This window comes from Manihot esculenta, chromosome 15 (genome assembly GCF_001659605.2).
Source record: "Manihot esculenta cultivar AM560-2 chromosome 15, M.esculenta_v8, whole genome shotgun sequence".
In the NCBI taxonomy this organism is placed as follows: domain Eukaryota; kingdom Viridiplantae; phylum Streptophyta; class Magnoliopsida; order Malpighiales; family Euphorbiaceae; genus Manihot; species Manihot esculenta.
Window position 1 is genome coordinate 1,051,482 of NC_035175.2, and position 18,662 is coordinate 1,070,143.

An 18,662-nucleotide genomic window follows, 5' to 3' on the forward strand; every position below is an offset into this window, starting at 1 on the left:
AATAGAAAATAAAAATGATTGAAAGTCTTGTTTAGAAAAGGAATAAATAGAAATAAAAATGAAACTAACAATTTGCTCTTATTATATAAAATATTCATAATAAGACATTAAAATAAAAGAATATCATTTTGCTGTTGCACTTTCCCACTTTTCGCTATTTTGGAGGGATAATATTGGCAATATTTTTCATTCTCCACGAATTTTTTCCCTTTAATCAAATAAAATAGAACTTATCAAGTAATATCAAAATCAATAGTTCATTTCGTTTGAAAATATGAATTTAGAAAAGGTAAGAAAAGAAAACATCTAAACCATTGAATTATATTAAACCAATGTCATGTGTATATATATATCAGATCTCTCAATTTGGTTTATGTTAGGCAAGGATTCAAATTCCCTTTAATTTTAATTGAACCGAATTTGTTGTTAGGTAAATTTGGACTTGGCGTAGAAAATAGACCTTTGTCTCCACCTAAACACATCATAATTACTTCCTTCTTTTTTTTTCTCTATTTCCGTTTGCTGCCTTTTTATCTAAAATCTCAAAAATTAGTTCATTTAATAAGTTTTATTAATCAAATTTAAGTTAAATAAAATAAAGAATAATTATGTACAGTTTAATGTAAATATGATTTAATATTAATTTGACTTTAGAAATAAAATGAAAGTTGAATTAAAAAAAAACAATTATCGTGAATTCCATAGTTCATACATAAAAGTGATGTACAAAGTTTAACTAATAATACGTTTTTATTCGGACATTAATTTATATTTTTAAAATAATATCATGCATCTTCTATATATATAAATTAAAAGAAATTGAACTCTGCAAGTAACTTCTTCAACAAGAATATCTTTCATGCCTCATTATTCTTTAGGACACCCAAAAATTATTAATATCATAATAAATAAATATTTTGAAAATTAATGTAGTTACATATAGTTGTATTAAGATAAATTCAATAATTTTTAAATTAAATGTTTATTATTAAGATTTAACCACATTAATAAATATATAAGATAAAAAGATATTAATTAAAAAATAAAAAAGGATGTAAAATTAACGATAATAAAAATCCAAATCATTAAAAGAAAAGAAGAAATGAATTCAGCATGACGCGACACATTTTATGAACGAACGGTCTCCTTCGCCAAGTACGTTGCGATCTCTTTCTCTCTCTTTCTCTCTGCTATTAACATTTCTCATTTGTCGCGGACAGAAAAATTCAAACGCAGCCTTCCTCTCCCTCCTTCCTTCGCATTCACAAACAAAACATTTTAGGGTTTTTGCGTTATTTCTACAGTTTCAGATCTGCTCATCAATTTTACTTTCGCTCCGTTCTTACCCCCACCTCTTATTCTCTTCCATAACATCTCCGGTAACTCTCTCTCTCTCTCTCTCTTTCGTCTTGTTTTATTGCGGAAAATGTGATTGCTGATTGTTGGGATTGAATTTTAATGTTTTCATTGAGATCGGATTTTTTGGATTGCAGAATTTCGTGGATTGGAGTCGACTTTTACAGGATTCGTTTTCCATGCTCTGCTTTGGATTCGAATTTTCTCCTACTTGTGGGTGCTGCTTTTGAATTGCTCCATTTGTTTGCATTTATGTTTATTTTGTTTTATGGATTTTTAATGTTTTATTATTTAAATTTCTTTCTGGTTTTCTGTCCGAAGCCGTGGTAAATAGATCTTGAAAATTGGCTCCTCAAAAGCGCTCGCAGCGCCACATGGGTGGCCAGATGCAGCAGAGCAATGCTGCTGCGGCGACCGCTCTATATGATAATGCCGGCGGTGGGCCTCTACACAATGCAGGCCCCGCAAGTGATGCCGGCGATGCGGTCATGGCACGGTGGCTCCAGTCTGCGGGCTTGCAGCATCTGGCCTCTCCCTTGGCTTCAACAGGCATCGATCAGCGCCTCCTCCCTAATCTCCTGATGCAGGTAATGTTTTGGGTGCTTTCTAATGATTTTTGTTTGCATTATCTTCTCTTTTGTTTTGGGTTATAGAGTGGTTCTGGTACTGGGAGTTAGGATGTTTGTTTTGTTGCGTGTGATAGATATCTTGTATGGTCCGGATGGTGGTTTTGATTATGGGTATTTCCATATTTGAATTGATGATTTTGCTCTGGAAGGAGTTTGGAGAAGTTTACTGGGTTCATTGCTGAGTTTTCGTAGTGGACATAATTGTTTCAAATACGAGCATGTTTATCTTTGGGCTGACTGCTTCATACATGATTAATCTTTGAGTGCTTTAGTGAAAAACTAATGCTCCTTTGTTTTGGTTAACATGTATGTAAGTTTTCAATCAGCATTTCAAGTTAAGTTTATGTAAAATGGATTGTTAGTCTGGATAATAAGTTTGGTCTCATTTATGTAACCATAGAACAAGGTTTGTCTCTGATAATTTTATGCCTGGTTTTCCATCTGCAAATTTTGTGGACAATCCATAAATACTGTCAATTTTTCCTAATGTCTAATATGGATTTTACAATGTGCATGAGTTTGTACTTCTAGTAATGTGGGTATCATATACTTTTGTCTTTCTTAAAGGGTTATGGAGCGCAATCTGCTGAAGAAAAGCAGAGGCTTTTCAAGCTAATGAGAAACCTCAATTTTAATGGAGAATCAGGCTCTGAGCCTTACACACCAGCTGCCCAAACTTCAGCTGGTATGCCTGTATCAGATGGTTTTTATTCTCCAGACTTTAGGGGTGATTTTGGAGCCGGCCTTTTAGATCTTCATGCTATGGATGATACAGAACTTCTATCTGAGGTATGGCTCTTTATGGAGTATTTTGTCTATTGTATGCTTCCACCTTTTTCTTTTGATTAGTAAAAGTGATATGATTAGAGACTTCTGACTTTGATGGCCTTGTTACCAGAGGAGGGTTTTTTACCAGAGCAAAGCAAAAATAAAACCACCTATCCTTAAAGTATTGCCCACTAGTGTAGGATAACTCATCAGTTGTTGATTCTGTGACCTTAAGATGGTGCAACCTATAAAACTAGTTTTTTCTTCTCTTCATTTGTTTTAGGCACTTCTTATTATCTGTTTTTTCATCTTCTCCATTTTAATTCATAATAGTGTGTCAATAGTTACTAACTACAGAATAAAATTCAGGAGTTCAGAATGGCCCCAATTGAGCTTACATGCTTTTGCCTCTTTTGTTGTTTGTAATGATTTCAAGTCCATAAAGCTACTAAAGTGGGTTCACAATGAGGTCCACTGAATGTTATGTAATAAGGAGTGTAGTAAGATAATGTCAGTATTTTTTGTTTTCTTTTAGTGCTGATATATATATATTTCTTTTTATTTTATTTCTTAAAATTGTAAGTCCTTTAATGATTCCTTTTCCACATTTTAGTGATTGTTGTTTTGATGTCTTGGCAGCATGTCATCTCAGAACCTTTCGAGCCATCACCATTCATGCCTGGTGGTTCAAAAGGATTTGATGATAATGCAACCAGTGGTAAACAGCAAAGGGAGCAAAATGATCCAGATTCATGTATTCCATCTTCTATTAATGAAAAAGAGAACAGCACTAGGGAAAATAATGTCGCTAAAATTAAAGTTGTGGTAAGTTGGTTATATACTTGGCACTTCTTCTTTCCTTCCTCTCCTCTATCTTGCATGTGCCTGTTGGTGCATAAGTGATTGTTAATGTGTGAATGTCTGTTTACATGTACACTTTTTTCATTTTTTGGTAGAGGAAGAACAATAGGTTTCAGATATAATTTGCTTGGCATAGTTACTTTTACTGCTACAGCCAGAGGCACTTGGGACAATTATCGAATTGTCTCATTCATTTAATTCAAACTTGTCGGTTATTTCTTTGTCTAGTTTTATTCATTAAGAAAAGCTCAATCAGTGTCTTGTTTTCTATGGTATCCTTTGTGGGAATACACAAAAAAACCTGAAGTTTTCAGAAGACACCCCATGTGGAGAAATTAAGTGATATATGTTGTTTGAAGAATTATTAAATGCTAGGTGTTGATACTTGATAGATGAATAAAAAATGAGGAGATTTGGACAGGATTTTAGTTTAAATTGTTTGAATGAAAGTTAATTTAACAAATCTTAGAAGTGGATGAGAGCTGCTTTAAATTAAGTAATATATGTTGTTTGCAGAATTATTAAATGCTATGTGTTGATAGATGAATAAAAAAAGAGGAGATTTGGACAGAATTGTAGTTCAAGTTTGAATGACGGTTAATTTAATAAATCTTAAAAGTGGATGAGAGCTGCTTTGAGGTGGATAGTTTTTGGTTATTACAACCTCATAAAATTTTTCACATTCTGATGTAGTTTCCTTTATGCCTGTATGCAGATGACATTGCTCCTAGCTTTCTTCTTTTCTCTATTTGATGCTTATCTTGTGACTCACAATAATATGGTGATTTTGGTTGCAGGTGCGCAAAAGACCACTTAACAAGAAGGAGATTGCTCGGAAGGAAGATGATATTGTAACTGTTTCTGATAATGCTTTAACTGTTCATGAACCCAAGCTAAAGGTTTCTTCTCTTCATCACATACATCATTATTTTGGATTTTTCTGATGAAGATAGGAAATGTTGATTGATTTCCTTGTAGTCTGTTATCTTCCTTTCTTCCTTTTGAAAGGCCTAACATTTTGTGCTGATATGAAAAGGTTGACTTGACTGCATATGTTGAGAAGCATGAATTTTGTTTTGATGCTGTTCTGGATCAGCATGTCACCAATGATGAGGTAATGTTTACTGTGTAGTCTTACAGATAGAAGTCAGTATTATTGCTGCATTAGTGTGCACATTAAATGTGAGAAAATATGAAAAGTTTAAGGCCTATGAGTAAAAAAGTTGTACCTTTTCGTGTTTCACCGATTATGTTTAAAACTTTTAATTTGGCAATTTCATTCCAATCTGAAACCTTAGTTTCAATTGTATCCAACCAGTTAAAATTAGAGTAAAAAAATATATTTCTTAAATGAAATAGAAAATACATTTCCTTTTCAGTATGCCCTCCCCTTATCTCCATTGATCACCCTTCCCCACTTCCTCTCTCATGGGCCCATCAATTCAATTGAATAATCTAACTAGCTCAGGTTTGGTTCTTTGGCTATTCATTAGTTTTGTCCAAGAAGGAAAAAAAATGATTGTTTGACTTGTTCAAACAGGTTTATCGTGTGACTGTGGAGCCAATTATTCCCATCATTTTCCAGCGAACAAAAGCTACATGTTTTGCATATGGTCAGACAGGTAAATATCTTATTCATCTTTCCTATATTGTATATTAAGCTTACATATCATTGATTAGTACAGAAGAAAATTTATGCTAGAGTTAGTGTGCATACGCAGACATTGGAAGTTGGTGAAACGCATCAAAACCCAGCAATAGTTGGAAGCATCATTATTATTCAAAGAATAGGGAAGAATCAAATTTACACTGAAGGAGCTTCTAGTGGTTTTCTTAACTGCTTTTTCTGTTATGACCGAGTGAGAGAGAAAGGAAGTGGTTGTGTGGTGTGCTTGCATGCATGTGTGCAGATTTTCCTGCTATATTGTATTGTTACGTCTGTGTGTGTGTGTGTTTCTGTTGGTGCTGTCTGTTTCTGAATCTAAGTGCGATATAAACTGTTTTGTGGGTAACTAGAACTCCTTTAAGCGTTTGATTTCAGGTAGCGGCAAGACATTCACCATGCAACCATTGCCTCTAAGAGCTGCTGAGGACCTTGTTAGATTGTTGCACCAGCCAGTTTATCGAAATCAGAGATTCAAACTGTGGCTTAGCTTTTTTGAAATATATGGTGGAAAACTCTTCGATCTTCTCAGTGATAGAAAGTAAGTATTTCTCTTTAGTGTTATTTGTCTTTGAATGAATTGATTTGTTAATCGAGAAAATAATTTAGTTAGTTTTTCCATGCCCATCCTATGTTCCTCGTACAACATGCATTATCCTTTTAGAAATTGCTTATTGATATTATGTAGTAGTGGATATTGCAGCTATATCCTGAATGGTTAGTGACTGAGTTTGCTGAATGAATTGTTGTTCTCATATAGGAAACTTTGCATGAGAGAAGATGGGCGACAGCAAGTTTGTATTGTTGGACTGCAAGAATTTGAAGTTTCTGATGTACAGATTGTTAAGGAATATATTGAGAAGGGAAATGCAGCAAGAAGTACAGGATCTACTGGTGCCAATGAGGAATCTTCAAGGTCACATGCTATCTTACAGCTTGCTGTTAAGAAGCACGGTGAGGTTAAAGACTCCAGGAGGAATAATGATGGGAATGATTCTAAAAGTGGAAAAGTGATTGGGAAAATTTCTTTTATTGATCTTGCTGGTAGTGAACGAGGTGCTGACACCACTGATAATGACCGACAAACAAGGTACCTGCATTGTACTAAAATTTTCTATTTTGATTTTGCACTAACTACAAACTTGTAGGCGTTTGAATTTTGATATTCTGTCTATATTAGTTTTCCTTTAGCAAGTGTGATCTACTTTTACATGTTCATTGTGTAAATAGGATAAGATTCCTTGGTATGGATCTTATCCATTTTATTCATTATGCCATATGTAGTATGCCTGTCTCGTCTGCAAAGTTTATAGTTGAAATTGTATAATATGGAAACCATGACAATGAAATTCTGGAAGTGTCAACATCTACAACGTTGTGGAAAATTGTAGATGCATAATGCAAAGAAGGATAGAACTGTCTTAATGTTGGAATATTGTGAAAAAGGTTTGGTTAAAATTACTATCTGTGTGACTTTTTAATGTGCAAGATTTTGTGTTGTCTGTATTCGGGGTTTGGCAGAGCCAGTTCTGTTTCTCTTTACATGTACATTTTTTGTGCATTTGAAACTAGCAAGGCTGTAGCACTGTCATTTGGGCACCTATGAATTATTATGAATTAGCTTTCCAATGTCAAAGCCTTCTGGACATCTATTTACTTGTGAAGGTAATGCTACTATTCGGTCATTGCAGGATTGAAGGTGCTGAAATTAATAAGAGCCTTTTGGCTCTTAAGGAATGTATTCGTGCTCTAGACAATGACCAGATTCATATACCATTTCGCGGGAGCAAACTGACAGAAGTACTCCGTGACTCCTTTGTTGGAAACTCCAGAACAGTTATGATCTCTTGCATTTCTCCGAATGCAGGATCATGTGAACATACACTCAATACTTTGAGATATGCAGATCGGTATGTATGTTCCTGTTCTGAGTATCAGCTATATGTATGCCCTCTTATTATAGAACTCAAATCATTTTTTAAATTGACAGGGTTAAAAGTCTATCAAAAGGTGGAAATCCAAGAAAGGATCAGAATACAAATTCATTACCTCCAACTAACAAGGATGTATCGTCATCATCATCTTTGCCTGTTTTTCAAGATGTTGATGATGTTTATGAGCAGCAAGAGGTGAAACCAGTGGATACGGGTAGAAGGTTGGTAGAAAAAGGAACTTTCTCTTACAACCCTACTACTGATTATGACAAACAGCCCCCAAGCTTTACTTCAAGTTATCCCTTGAATGGGCAAGAAGAAAGTATGCCTTCTGGCTCAATGGATAAGGAAAGGGTTGAAATTACTAATACTTATGTGGTTACAGAAGAGAAGATGCAAAAGGTGTCACCACCTCGTAGAAAAGGATCTAGGGAGGAAAAGACGGAGAAGTTGGGTAACTGGTTGAAAAAAGATAACATTGGTTCTGATCTCCCCCTTACAAACAGCAGACAGCAGAACTCAGGAAACTACCCTGCTAATAATACTGGTTTGCGACATTTTGAACCTGATCCTCATTCAGATGAAATTACTAATACTTATGGTGGTTCTACAAGTCAAAAAGTCCATTCATCATCCTTCCAAAACTATATGGATGCAGAAGAGAAGATGCAAAAGGTGTCACCACCTCGTAGAAAAGGATCTAGGGAGGAAAAGACAGAGAAGTTGGGTAACTGGTTGAAAAAAGATAACATTGGTTCTGATCTCCCCCTTACAAACAGCAGACTGCAGAACCCAGGAAACTACCCTGCTAATAATTCTGGGTTGCGACATTTTGAACCTGATACTCATTCAGATGAAATTACTAATACTTATGGTGGTTCTACAAGTCAAAAAGTCCATTCATCATCCTCCCAAAACTATGTGGATACAGAAGCGAAGATGCAAAAGGTGTCACCACCTCGTAAAAAAGGATCTAGGGAGGAAAAGACGGAGAAGTTGGGTAACTGGTTGAAAAAAGATAACATTGGTTCTGATCTCCCCCCTACAAACAGCAGACAGCAGAACCCAGGAAACTACCCTGCTAATAATACTGGGTTGCGACATTTTGAACCTGATCCTCATTCAGATGGGAATATTGATGCCATACTTGAGGTTTGCTTTCTTGTGTTTGTTTTAATCTGTATTTAGATGCGTGTTATGGCTTCCACTAATCTTTTTCTTTATTGGTTTCTAGGAAGAAGAGGCCCTAATCAAGGCTCATAGAAAAGAAATTGAGGATACAATGGAGATTGTTCGTGAGGCAAGTGAAGATGCTTCTTTTAATACCGTGTTTCTGGTTTGAATAATTTAGCATCGACTGATCATTTATTGTTTTTGGGGCCAGGAAATGAAACTGCTGGCAGAAGTTGACCAACCAGGCAGTCTCGTAGATAACTATGTGACCCAGTTAAGCTTTGTGCTCTCACGCAAGGCAGCAGGTCTGGTTAGCCTTCAAGCTCGTCTGGCTAGGTTTCAGCATCGATTAAAAGAACAAGAAATTCTCAGTCGGAAGAGAGTTCCTCGCTAATGCAGCACTGTCTTCTTCAGTGATGGGATCTCTTGTAATTCTTCTCTTGTGTATTTTAGTTGCAATATGATTTTGTCATGCTTGAATGGTTCTGCTGATTTGATATGGCTCCTGTAATGGGGATTTTCTTCCAGTTAGTCTAATCTGTATATAGTTTGCTCACTAGATTTATTTATTTATTTCCCAATTTCGCAGTCGCAAGGCAGGGAATCGTTTTTAGGTTTAACAAGGATCCGATGCACTACATATCAATAGTATCAAGGGAAAATGTCGCTGTTCACATCCAGGCTTTCTTGCTTTTAGAGTGGTGGTCGGCATATTCACATTCATTAGTGGTGATGGATTTGTTGAATGTATTATTCAGATGCATCTGATGTTCTATCAGCAGATTTGTGGGGTTGCGGCCTCGGAAAGTTGTTAAATATGATTTGGGGTACAATTCTCTTTTAGGGAAGGGAGGGAGGGAAAAACAACAATAAAATTGTGAAATATATATTTTACATAAATCATATTGTGATATTATTTTTTTCTAGTCAACTCTGGTGCACCTGGTCATATGATGCGATGTTGCGGTTGTCAGATAATGCTTCGCCTATAAGCATCGAAAAATTCCTCCATAATAAACGGAACAAGTATTTAAAATTTGTCAAATTAAAGAGATTCACATAACATGTAGGATATATTGTGATGTAAATAAGATGCGCAACAAATGACAGAGCCAAAATATATGCATCATTTCCTCAAAAAGCTTGAAATCAAATCATTACATTCCCGAGACCGCCCTGCAAAGATGACAAAAATAAACCCAAATACCTTTCAAGTACCCAAAAATTAAGAAAAGGAAAAAATTACAGAGCCCAGCTTGTTCTGAATTCTGCATCAGTCATCAATCGCCAGAACAATCCTTGATCAATTAGTTCAACTACAACTCAAAACTGCTTTGCTATCATGCAGATGGATCCTTCTATTCACAAGGTAAGCACAGGTATTGTGCAATCATCTTTCAAAATATAGCAGATCTGCTATTTGCAGAATCGCTGGAAAAACAATGCAAATAATCTCCATTATCTTAGTGGCATGCTCACTTCAGTCGGCCCTCAATTTTAGGATCTCCTTGGCTGTCCTCATCCGAAAGTACGGCATGTGATCCTTGAAACGGGAAACAAGTAGAGAGATTGAGATCAAAATCGACATAATCAGAAGACATAGATTTGATTGCAATAGCCGCTAGGCACAGTTTCCCCTTGTACATTTCTTACCTGGCTAAAACAAAGTCCTATACCTCTGCTATAAAAATCAGCATATTTGATCATGAACACGCCACAATCATACCTGGTAACAGAAATACAAAGTTGAATCAGAAATCAAAGCGGAATTGAATTAAAGTGAGCATAGAAAATCAGACAGATTGGGATTCACAAGTATTAAATGCAAATTCCTCAAGGGAAACAGAACAGATATAAACAACTACGTAAGATGGAAGAAAAGTATAATGGAATTTTCATAGTGACAACTGACAAAGTAACTATTAGTTATGTTAACCCTAGGGATGTTCTAATAATATACCATTATCAAATTAAAACTCAAATATGACTCAGAAGAACATTAGATAAGGCAACATTGAAAGGATAAGAAAGAGAGTAACACAGTCTAGCTACATACATGGATCTTGTATGGCTTTTCAGGTAGATAACTTACTAAAACTTAAAGTAATAAAAATCCTGCAATTCTAATTATCACTGCTCATATTTCTTGCATGCTTTTTGTTGCAAAAAATTTGCATCAACCAATGGAATCCTCTCAGATGTGTTATGAATTAAAGTTGGCAGGAATATAAGAGGATACACACCCATTCTGCTGTTCAGGGAGGTCTTCAAGAAATTCACGTTCCCAATAGCTTACATCAATGTCTTTTTTACTCTTGTCCTTCACTTCTTCAACATAGTATTTAGCCTGGCACATAACAATGATCAACATTAGCCAGATTTTGAGGCAGCAGATTAGTAAATCTTTTCATAGAACTTTATTTTGCTTTTGATCTTTTCATAACTAAGAGAATAAGACATCTTGCAGATAACTAATTATCGTAACATGAAAACCCCACTCTAACCCCAAAACTATTCTGCATATAATTGGATAAGGCTAGTAAACCCATATCAACAATTGAATAGAAGTTATCTCCCTGAATACTGCTCATACACAAATGTACTAGAACAGAACTGCAGTCTACAGAGTGCTATTTGAAATAGTGTTGCAAGTCTCTCAACAACTAATATTTGAAGGCAACACCAGAAAGCATACCAGGTTTTCCAGCACCCTTGAGTCCCTTCCTTTAAGTGAATCAAGATACTGGAACTTTTGATCCTTTTTATTAATAATTGCCAAACACCAATGGATCTCTCTATGAACAGGAACAAATATCTAAGCACAACAGCAAAATTTATTCAAGTAAGAAATCCACTAAAGGAAAAATATTTGATAAGACAGATAAAAAAGCATGTGATTCACTTTACTTTATCACATTCTATCAGGAAGTATCCCAACTTCCTCTCTGTAGTCCACCTTCTGACAGCTCTATAGTCATAGACGTTCTTCTCTGCGCTTGTTAACTAAAACATTAAATTAAATTCAAGTTATATATCAAATAAAGAAATACATGAATGCCAAAATTTTGAAGAAGGAAAACATAACCAACAAAAAAGGAAAAGGTTATGTAGGAAAATAAAAAATAAAGATAGGGGAAAATACAGAAAACAATGTTCCAGCGTTCTAATAGCATGTGCCTATATATCTTTCTACATATTTAGAAAGATGCAATACATATTTGCCAATACAGAACTAGGAACTAAGAATGGCGTGCCATAAATAATAAGGAACTTAGTTATTCCCCACTCCAATTGGCCCTAAATAACTTCTGGACACCTTTACCACTAGGCATAAAATGGTTAGCCCAACTTATTTTAGTAATTTTAAACTATGTTAACTAAGAATGCTGTGCCATAAATGTTTATGCAAGTGACAACAACAAAAAATGACAGTATAAAGGGGAAAAACAAAAGAAAAAGAAATTTGAGACATTTCAAATCCTTGTGATACGTATGATGAGAACAAGTACAGAACCGTTGCCAAGGGATATTTTTAGCATTACAGGAAACAACCGTCAACACTATGAACAAGTACAAGAATGGTTAATGAAGGAAAGCAAGCAAAACACCTTTTTGTAGAAAAAAGTGTTGAAGAAATGGCATGTCAAGAACTTCTGTGGCTCCCTCTTTTCTCTTTCTTTTAGCAACTCAAGGTACACATTTATGACCTTGCAAAACAAAGAGCGTATATAATCATCAGCCCACCAAAAACAATTATTTTTTCAACACAACAGTTTGAATAAATAAATAAAACGCTATGGTCTATACCACACAAAAGTAGCAATAGCTATAATCCAAAAATATACCTCATCATTCAACCATGCTCCTGGTCTAAGACACTGCAGAACTTCTCCAGTAATATCAATATTTGAATTCCTGTGGGTAACCAAGACCTTCCTCCTGCAGAAAAATAAAACCAATAGCATTACAACACCCACCCACTAAATTATCAAAACTCACATTGATCATACCATACCTGTTGTTGGGTGAAAAAGCACGTTTGACCAAAGACTCCTCCTCCTTCGTAAGAGCAATAAAGGGTTCACGAGGTATCTCCTGTAATTCAATTATCGCCCATTTAAACGAATACTGAAAAAGTTTTTCTTCTTGTACAAGAAGGATCAAAATGCTCTTAACAACTTAGTTAGCATTTGATACTGCTTCTGGAACTGTTAGAACAATAATACTTCCAGAATGTAGAAAGGAGGTTCAGTGTTTTAAATTTATATATAAAAAGAAAAACCCAATTTGGTTCATCAAAACATAGGAGAAAAAATAACCCTACCTCCACAGCTTTCTCGTCGGGCTTCTTAATAGGTCGCGTTGACTGGTAAAAGATCAGCTTCTTTTGGTTCAATTCAATTTCAGAATCCAACGCTCTTAAACGCCCATTCCTCCTCTCCGCACTCTCCAACAACTTCTTATACACTTCGACACTGGATACATCAACTTCGCCATTCAAAACCAATGAATCCAACATTTTTCCCGCATTTTGCACCTCTACATTCCCGTCCAAAGTAACCACGGATCTCTCCTCCACAATTTTAACATCATTATCATCCTTATTACACACAAGGTCATCTCGTGACCTCTGGTCCAAAACCATAGACCTCCCTTCTCTTCCATCTCCTTCAATAGCCCCAATTTCTTCGATACTGGAATCCTCAGATACCGCCTGCTTCTCAGGCTTCTCAAGTACGTTATCAGCATCAATCACTTGCTTATCTTTGAGCAGATACCTAAAAGAACCAATTGCGCTTCTCCTGGCAGAGTCCAGCTGTTTACTTAAGAAATTACCCATATCATCAGCACTAGATTTCTTCTTTACACCGTAATCACTATCCTTGTACCTGGATAAGCCAAATTTAAGTATTCTGCAAGGTGCATGAACTTCCCGGCGAATCTTTGAGGTTGTTTCTGGGTACCGGGAGATTCTAGATACAGTACTATTGGAGGATCCTAGGGTTTGGTTAGGAGTTTGATGCATGGACAACAATCTTGGCTTTTTTGAAATGTGAAAATCAGGAGAATTTGAACACGGGTCTCGCTTGTTGTTGCTGGTTAAGCCACCCATTGTTCGAATCTCAAGCTTAACAACCATAAAAATTTAGAAACAGTATAAAGGATAGCATCCTTAACATGATACTATAAGCTAATTTTGATAAAATAGGAAAATTTTCGGTGAGGGACAAAACCCCGGTAGAGCAAATTGGAAGAAAAATTAGGGTTTTGCGTGGTAAAGAGGGGAAGAATTTGAATGTGAAAAGAAAGTGGGGTGATTTTGATATAGAGATACAAAGAAGCCCAAAATTAGAAAAGCAAAATAGGAACAAGAGGCGGAAAAGTGAAAGAAAAAAATAGAAAAACTAACAAGGAGAGGTTTTGTTTGTAAGATCTAATAGGAGCATTACGGAGTAGAGAGCTATAGCTCGAGTACGAGATGTTGACGTGAGAGAGCTCCGAGGGTTTTCTATTTTTTTTCTTGAAATTTGCTTCCGCGGCACAAAATTATTGAACAGTGAATAACTGATCTCTCTCTTACTGTGTTACCATGTCTAGCCGATTTTAATTTTAAATGCAATCTTTATTTGGTCTAAATATACAAATATTACTCAATTTTGTAGAGCATTTTGAAAAATGAAGGCAATTAAATTCTATTGAAAATTATTAAATGAGTTGATGCTCGGGATAGGGAGGTAAATAGATAAAGCATCTAAGAAAATTAAATCTGAATTTTAATTTATATTAATAATAACGAATCATTTTAAATCTAATTAAAAATTAATATAAATCACTTTAATTTTAAACCTGTTTTAAACTTAATTATTATCAATTATTATTATTCAAATAAAATTTAAATTTGTTTAGTATTATATATTTTAATTAATAATTTATATAAAAATATTTTTTATTATTTAAAAATTTAATATTTTTAAAATATATTTTAATTTTAATTTTAATTTTCAAATAAAATATATAAAAAATTTATAAATATTATTATAAAATATATATTTTTATATTAAATTAATTATTTATATAAACGAATTCTAATAATAAATACTCGATAAATAAAACTTTAACTTTATTTTTTAAACACAATTCTAACCACAATATTATTTTTCGACTCAAATCTGTTCTAAATCCAATTTCTATTGTCATAGAAAGGATTTTGAATATTTATAATCTAATTTAGAATGAGTTCGTATTTAAAAAATAATATTTATGACGAATTTAAATTTTATTTATAGAGTGTATAAATAATTAGTTTAATATAAATATATATATTTTATAATAATATTTTTAAATTTTTTTATATATTTTTTAAAAATATTAAATTTTTTAAATAAAAATTATTAATGAAAATATTTTTTATATACATTATTAATTAAAATATATAGGTTGGAGTTTTATTTGAATAATAATAATTAAATTTAGATAATTTTTATTAATTTTTAATTGAGTTATATCTTTTGAATATTGAATTTAATTGACTCTAATAAAAAAGATTTGAATAAATATAATCGGATTTAGAATGAGTCCTAATTTAAAAAATAATATCTTTTAAGTGTTATTCTATCCGAATCCATTTATATAAATAATTAATTATATATATATATATATATATATATAATTTTTTTTATAATAATATTTTAAAAAAATTTTATATATTTTTATTTAAAATTTAAAATTTAAATATTTTCTAAAGATATTAAATTTTTAAATAAAAATTATTAATAAAAAATATTTTTTATATAAATTATTAACTTAAATATATAAGACAAAACTGGTTGGAGTTTTATTTGGATAATAATAATTGAATTTAGGATGAATTTTGATAGTTTATATTAATTTTTAATTGAATTATGGTAATAAATTTGAATATCCGATCTCATTAAATTTAATAAAATGAATTTGAATAATTATGATCGAGTTTGGGATGAAAAATTATATTTTTGATTTCAATCTTATTTATAAGATTAGGCGCATAAGGCACTGGGCATACGGATTGGGCTGCCAGGCGCGGGCGCTGGCCATCTATGGGCTAGATTTGAGGAAGTCCGCCCAAGGGCTGCTGGGCCATTCTCTGTTGTAGACCTACGGATTTAGCAAGACGGCCAGGCTGTGGAAGATTTCAAAATTGTAGGAAGCTTGACAAGGAGACTATCTAGCTTCTCCAAAATACAGCTGGCAGGGAACTTCTCTAAGAAGCCTTAAATACTGGATGTTAGCCTATAAATAGGGAGTTCCACGATTTGTACATATAGGCAGAATATTAAGAGAGTAATTGTATTGAGAAAGCTCTTGTAATCTCTACAGCCATTCTCTAGTGAAATATACTTCTTTATGCACTTCTCTTCTCTATTGCAAGTGTGTGATTGTCCCAATTCGTTCCTTGTATTGCTGTTTGGTTGTTTAGACTTAATTGTGTTGATTTTGAGGAAAGCAACCTCACAAGTATCGCACATTGGCAAGCTGAGAAGTCTTGTAGCGTGACAATATGCTTTATTACTTTGGCTTCCATGACACTTGGAATAAATGGATTATGACTTGTATCACTACAGTGTCGTACTCTATACAAATTAATAGGCATAAAACTGGCTACTTCCATCCTTCAAGAGGGATTAGGCAAGGGTATCCTTTATTCCCTTGTCTATTTCTCTTTTGTGTTGAAGGACTACCAAAGTAAGTGGTCAAACTATCAATATGGAGAAGTCAAGTATTTTCTTTAGCCCAAATACTCCTTCAGAGATCAAAAGAAGCATTGCCTCTATTCTTCACATCACTAAATTTACACAAGTTTCTTGGCCTTTCCTTTAGACATATCTTGATCGAAGAGACAAATCTTCTCTACTTTCAGAGACCGCATTGCTAATAAGACAACTGGTTGGAAGGAACATCTTCTTTTAAAAGGAGGCAAAGAGATGCTAATCAGATAAGTTCTTCTAGCCATACCAGTTTATGTTATGTCCTGTTTCAAATTATTGGCTTCCTTTTGTCATGAGTCGAACTCTTTAATCTCGAACTTTTGGTGGAGTCAAGAGGGAGATGTTCGTAAGCTACACTGGATTTCTTTGTAAGCACAAACTAAAAGCAAGAGAGGGATAGGCTTCAAAGATCTTCAAAGTTTTAACATGGCTCTCCTGGCTAAACAGGGATGGAGGATTATCCTAGGTCCAAATTCTTTAATAGCTAGGATTCTCAAGGTGAAATATCATCACTCCATTTCCTTTATGGAAGCCCAAATAGGGGTTTGCCTTTTTGGGGTTGGCAGAGTATCTTATAAGGCAGACAAATTCTTTCTAAAGGTCTTTGGTGGAATGTCAGCAAAGGCAATTCTATCCTAGGCAAGCAGGATAAATGGATCCCTTTTTCCTTCCTTTCTAAGCGGAGTATTAAAGAGGATCATGACCACTGTAACGACCCGAAAATCAGACCGCTATCGGCGCTAAGATCCAGATCGGCTTAAGGCCGCCGGGACCTGTAGCAAGCCTAACATACATCCTGTATACCTGTTTAATCCCATACATGATCAACAATTACATAAAAATTTAAAACTTTCTCATTTATTCATTCATTCATTCGTTCATTCATTCACCAAGCTTAACCTGTGCATGCACAAATCATAACATAAAACCTTTCACTGGAGTCCTCATCAAATACTCCAATGGGGTAACATAACATACATTAAGCTTGGTTTACAATAATCATCATTAAACATTTAAGATCATGTACTAGAAAGGGATTAACAATATACTATGGTCAAGCACAACTCTAAACCTCCATAAGCATCAATACATTACATTTCTATACCATACTTTTACATTACATCATATTCATGTCCACATCTAGCTATTACATACAACATGACTCTGTTCCTGCTGACCTCCTGGTCTACCCTGTACCTGCAAATCTGGGGGGTTAAGGGAGAGGGGTGAGCTATAAAGCCCAGTGAGCAGAATAAATAAACATTCAATTTAAATTTCATGCTTTCATGAAATGCAACACATCACAAACAAATCACATCAATGATGGATTTGTCACCAATAGTCCTCTACATAGTCCAATCGTGCCAGGGGCGTAGAATGAGCCTCACTGGTCTTTCTCTTAATATAACATAACATAGCATAACATTCCATAGTGCCAGGGGCGTAGAATGAGCCTCACTGGTCTTTCTCTTAACATAGTGCCAGGGGCGTAGAATGGGCCTCACTGGTCTTCCATACCGTATCATCATCATATCATATCATACGAGGACTAAAGGATCATCCAACATCCATCCACATCAACATCAAATAATGCAATGCAACATATTCGTGAATTCTAATGCAAACAACCTAGTATATCTCATGGCATACGTGATGCATGTATCATGCTCAAAATTTATTTATTTGCTTTAAAACGTAATGAGTTATTCCACTCACCTCTGGTTGAAACTCTAATGACTCTGAAGCAGCTATCTCACTGCTGAGGTCCTCGGTTCCTCGGGTCCGAACCTACACAGGTGGACTCAAATGAGGGACCAAACATCCATGATCATGACTCTAAAATACTCCCCAAAAACCCCCTAAAACACCTTAAAACAATCACATAAATCATGCAAAGGAAGGCTGAACAGGGCACTTTCGGCGGCAGGTTCGGCGGCCGAAAGTCCCTCCAGAGCCGAAACTCAGCCACTTTCGGCGGCACCTTCGGCGGCACCTTCGGCGGCCGAAAGTGGTTTCCAGAGCCGAAACTCATGCATGTTCGGCGGCACCTTCGGCGGCCGAAACTCCCTTCCAGAGCCGAAAGTCCACTTTCGGGGGCAGGGTTTGGCAGCCGAAAGTTGGCCTCCACAAGCAGGTTCGGCGGCCGAAAGTCCCTTCGGCTGCCGAACCTGAGTTCTCCCAAAGGGGCAGAAACTCAGCTCCAACATGCACAAATGCCTCCCAAACTTCCAAACATGCATCCAACCCTCTCAAATCATGCATACACACATACATCAACACATAGGGGTCTCAAACTAACCTAAACCCCAACAACAACACAAAACAAGCAACTCAGCAACCTACATTGTCCAAAACTCACATAAAAACCTAACAATGTTCAACTAACCTAAACATGCATTTCTACCCCATGAATCCTCTTAAAACTTGTTTAAAACATAAAATGAGCTCAAGATCGACTCTTACCTCTTGAAGATCTAGAGGAGAAACGATCCTAACTTGGAGATGGGGGAGATCTCAACTCTTTAGTCTCCAA

At 35.0% G+C, this 18,662-nt stretch overlaps 2 protein-coding genes across 4 annotated transcripts; one reads left to right on the top strand and one right to left on the bottom strand.

Annotated features, from left to right (window-relative positions):
- Nucleotides 1-1,112: 1,112 nt before the first annotated feature.
- LOC110602321 (kinesin-like protein KIN-13A) lies at nt 1,113-9,315 on the top strand. The gene is made up of 15 exons (XM_021739811.2): nt 1,113-1,379; nt 1,494-1,569; nt 1,678-1,943; nt 2,553-2,774; nt 3,393-3,578; nt 4,412-4,513; nt 4,651-4,728; nt 5,155-5,236; nt 5,656-5,818; nt 6,038-6,367; nt 6,969-7,187; nt 7,268-8,363; nt 8,446-8,511; nt 8,596-8,812; nt 8,974-9,315. Exons 3-14 carry the CDS (start codon nt 1,731-1,733, stop codon nt 8,776-8,778), a joined length of 2,940 nt encoding a protein of 979 aa, XP_021595503.1. The 5' UTR covers nt 1,113-1,379; nt 1,494-1,569; nt 1,678-1,730; the 3' UTR covers nt 8,779-8,812; nt 8,974-9,315.
- A 173-nt stretch (nt 9,316-9,488) lies between these two features.
- On the bottom strand, nt 9,489-13,883 carry LOC110602323 (ubiquitin-like-specific protease ESD4). Of its 3 annotated transcripts, XM_021739812.2 has the most exons (9): nt 12,709-13,882; nt 12,400-12,479; nt 12,230-12,323; nt 11,993-12,091; nt 11,292-11,387; nt 11,080-11,199; nt 10,628-10,731; nt 10,038-10,110; nt 9,489-9,927 (listed from the first exon to the last, which is right to left on the bottom strand). In XM_021739812.2, exons 1-9 carry the CDS (start codon nt 13,522-13,524, stop codon nt 9,865-9,867), a joined length of 1,545 nt encoding a protein of 514 aa, XP_021595504.1. In that variant the 5' UTR covers nt 13,525-13,882; the 3' UTR covers nt 9,489-9,864. The 3 variants fall into 3 exon arrangements, with proteins under 3 accessions (XP_021595504.1, XP_043806855.1, XP_043806856.1); XM_043950920.1 differs by lacking the exon at nt 11,080-11,199 and having other exon boundaries at nt 12,709-13,883; XM_043950921.1 differs by lacking the exons at nt 11,080-11,199; nt 11,292-11,387 and having other exon boundaries at nt 12,709-13,883.
- Nucleotides 13,884-18,662: the final 4,779 nt, after the last annotated feature.

What these genes read in the sequence shown, in the direction of transcription:
- LOC110602321 (XM_021739811.2), top strand. Translation starts at nt 1,731, where the DNA reads ATGGGTGGCCAGATGCAGCAGAGCAATGCTGCTGCGGCGACCGCTCTA. An exon ending in TTTTGCATATGGTCAGACAG is followed by an intron (nt 5,237 to 5,655) that starts GTAAATATCTTA and finishes GTTTGATTTCAG; the next exon opens with GTAGCGGCAAGACATTCACC. An exon ending in ACTTTGAGATATGCAGATCG is followed by an intron (nt 7,188 to 7,267) that starts GTATGTATGTTC and finishes TTAAATTGACAG; the next exon opens with GGTTAAAAGTCTATCAAAAG.
- LOC110602323 (XM_021739812.2), bottom strand. Translation starts at nt 13,524, where the DNA reads ATGGTTGTTAAGCTTGAGATTCGAACAATGGGTGGCTTAACCAGCAAC. An exon ending in GAGCATGGTTGAATGATGAG is followed by an intron (nt 12,092 to 12,229) that starts GTATATTTTTGG and finishes TTGTTTTGCAAG; the next exon opens with GTCATAAATGTGTACCTTGA. An exon ending in CAAGGGTGCTGGAAAACCTG is followed by an intron (nt 10,732 to 11,079) that starts GTATGCTTTCTG and finishes GTTATGTGCCAG; the next exon opens with GCTAAATACTATGTTGAAGA.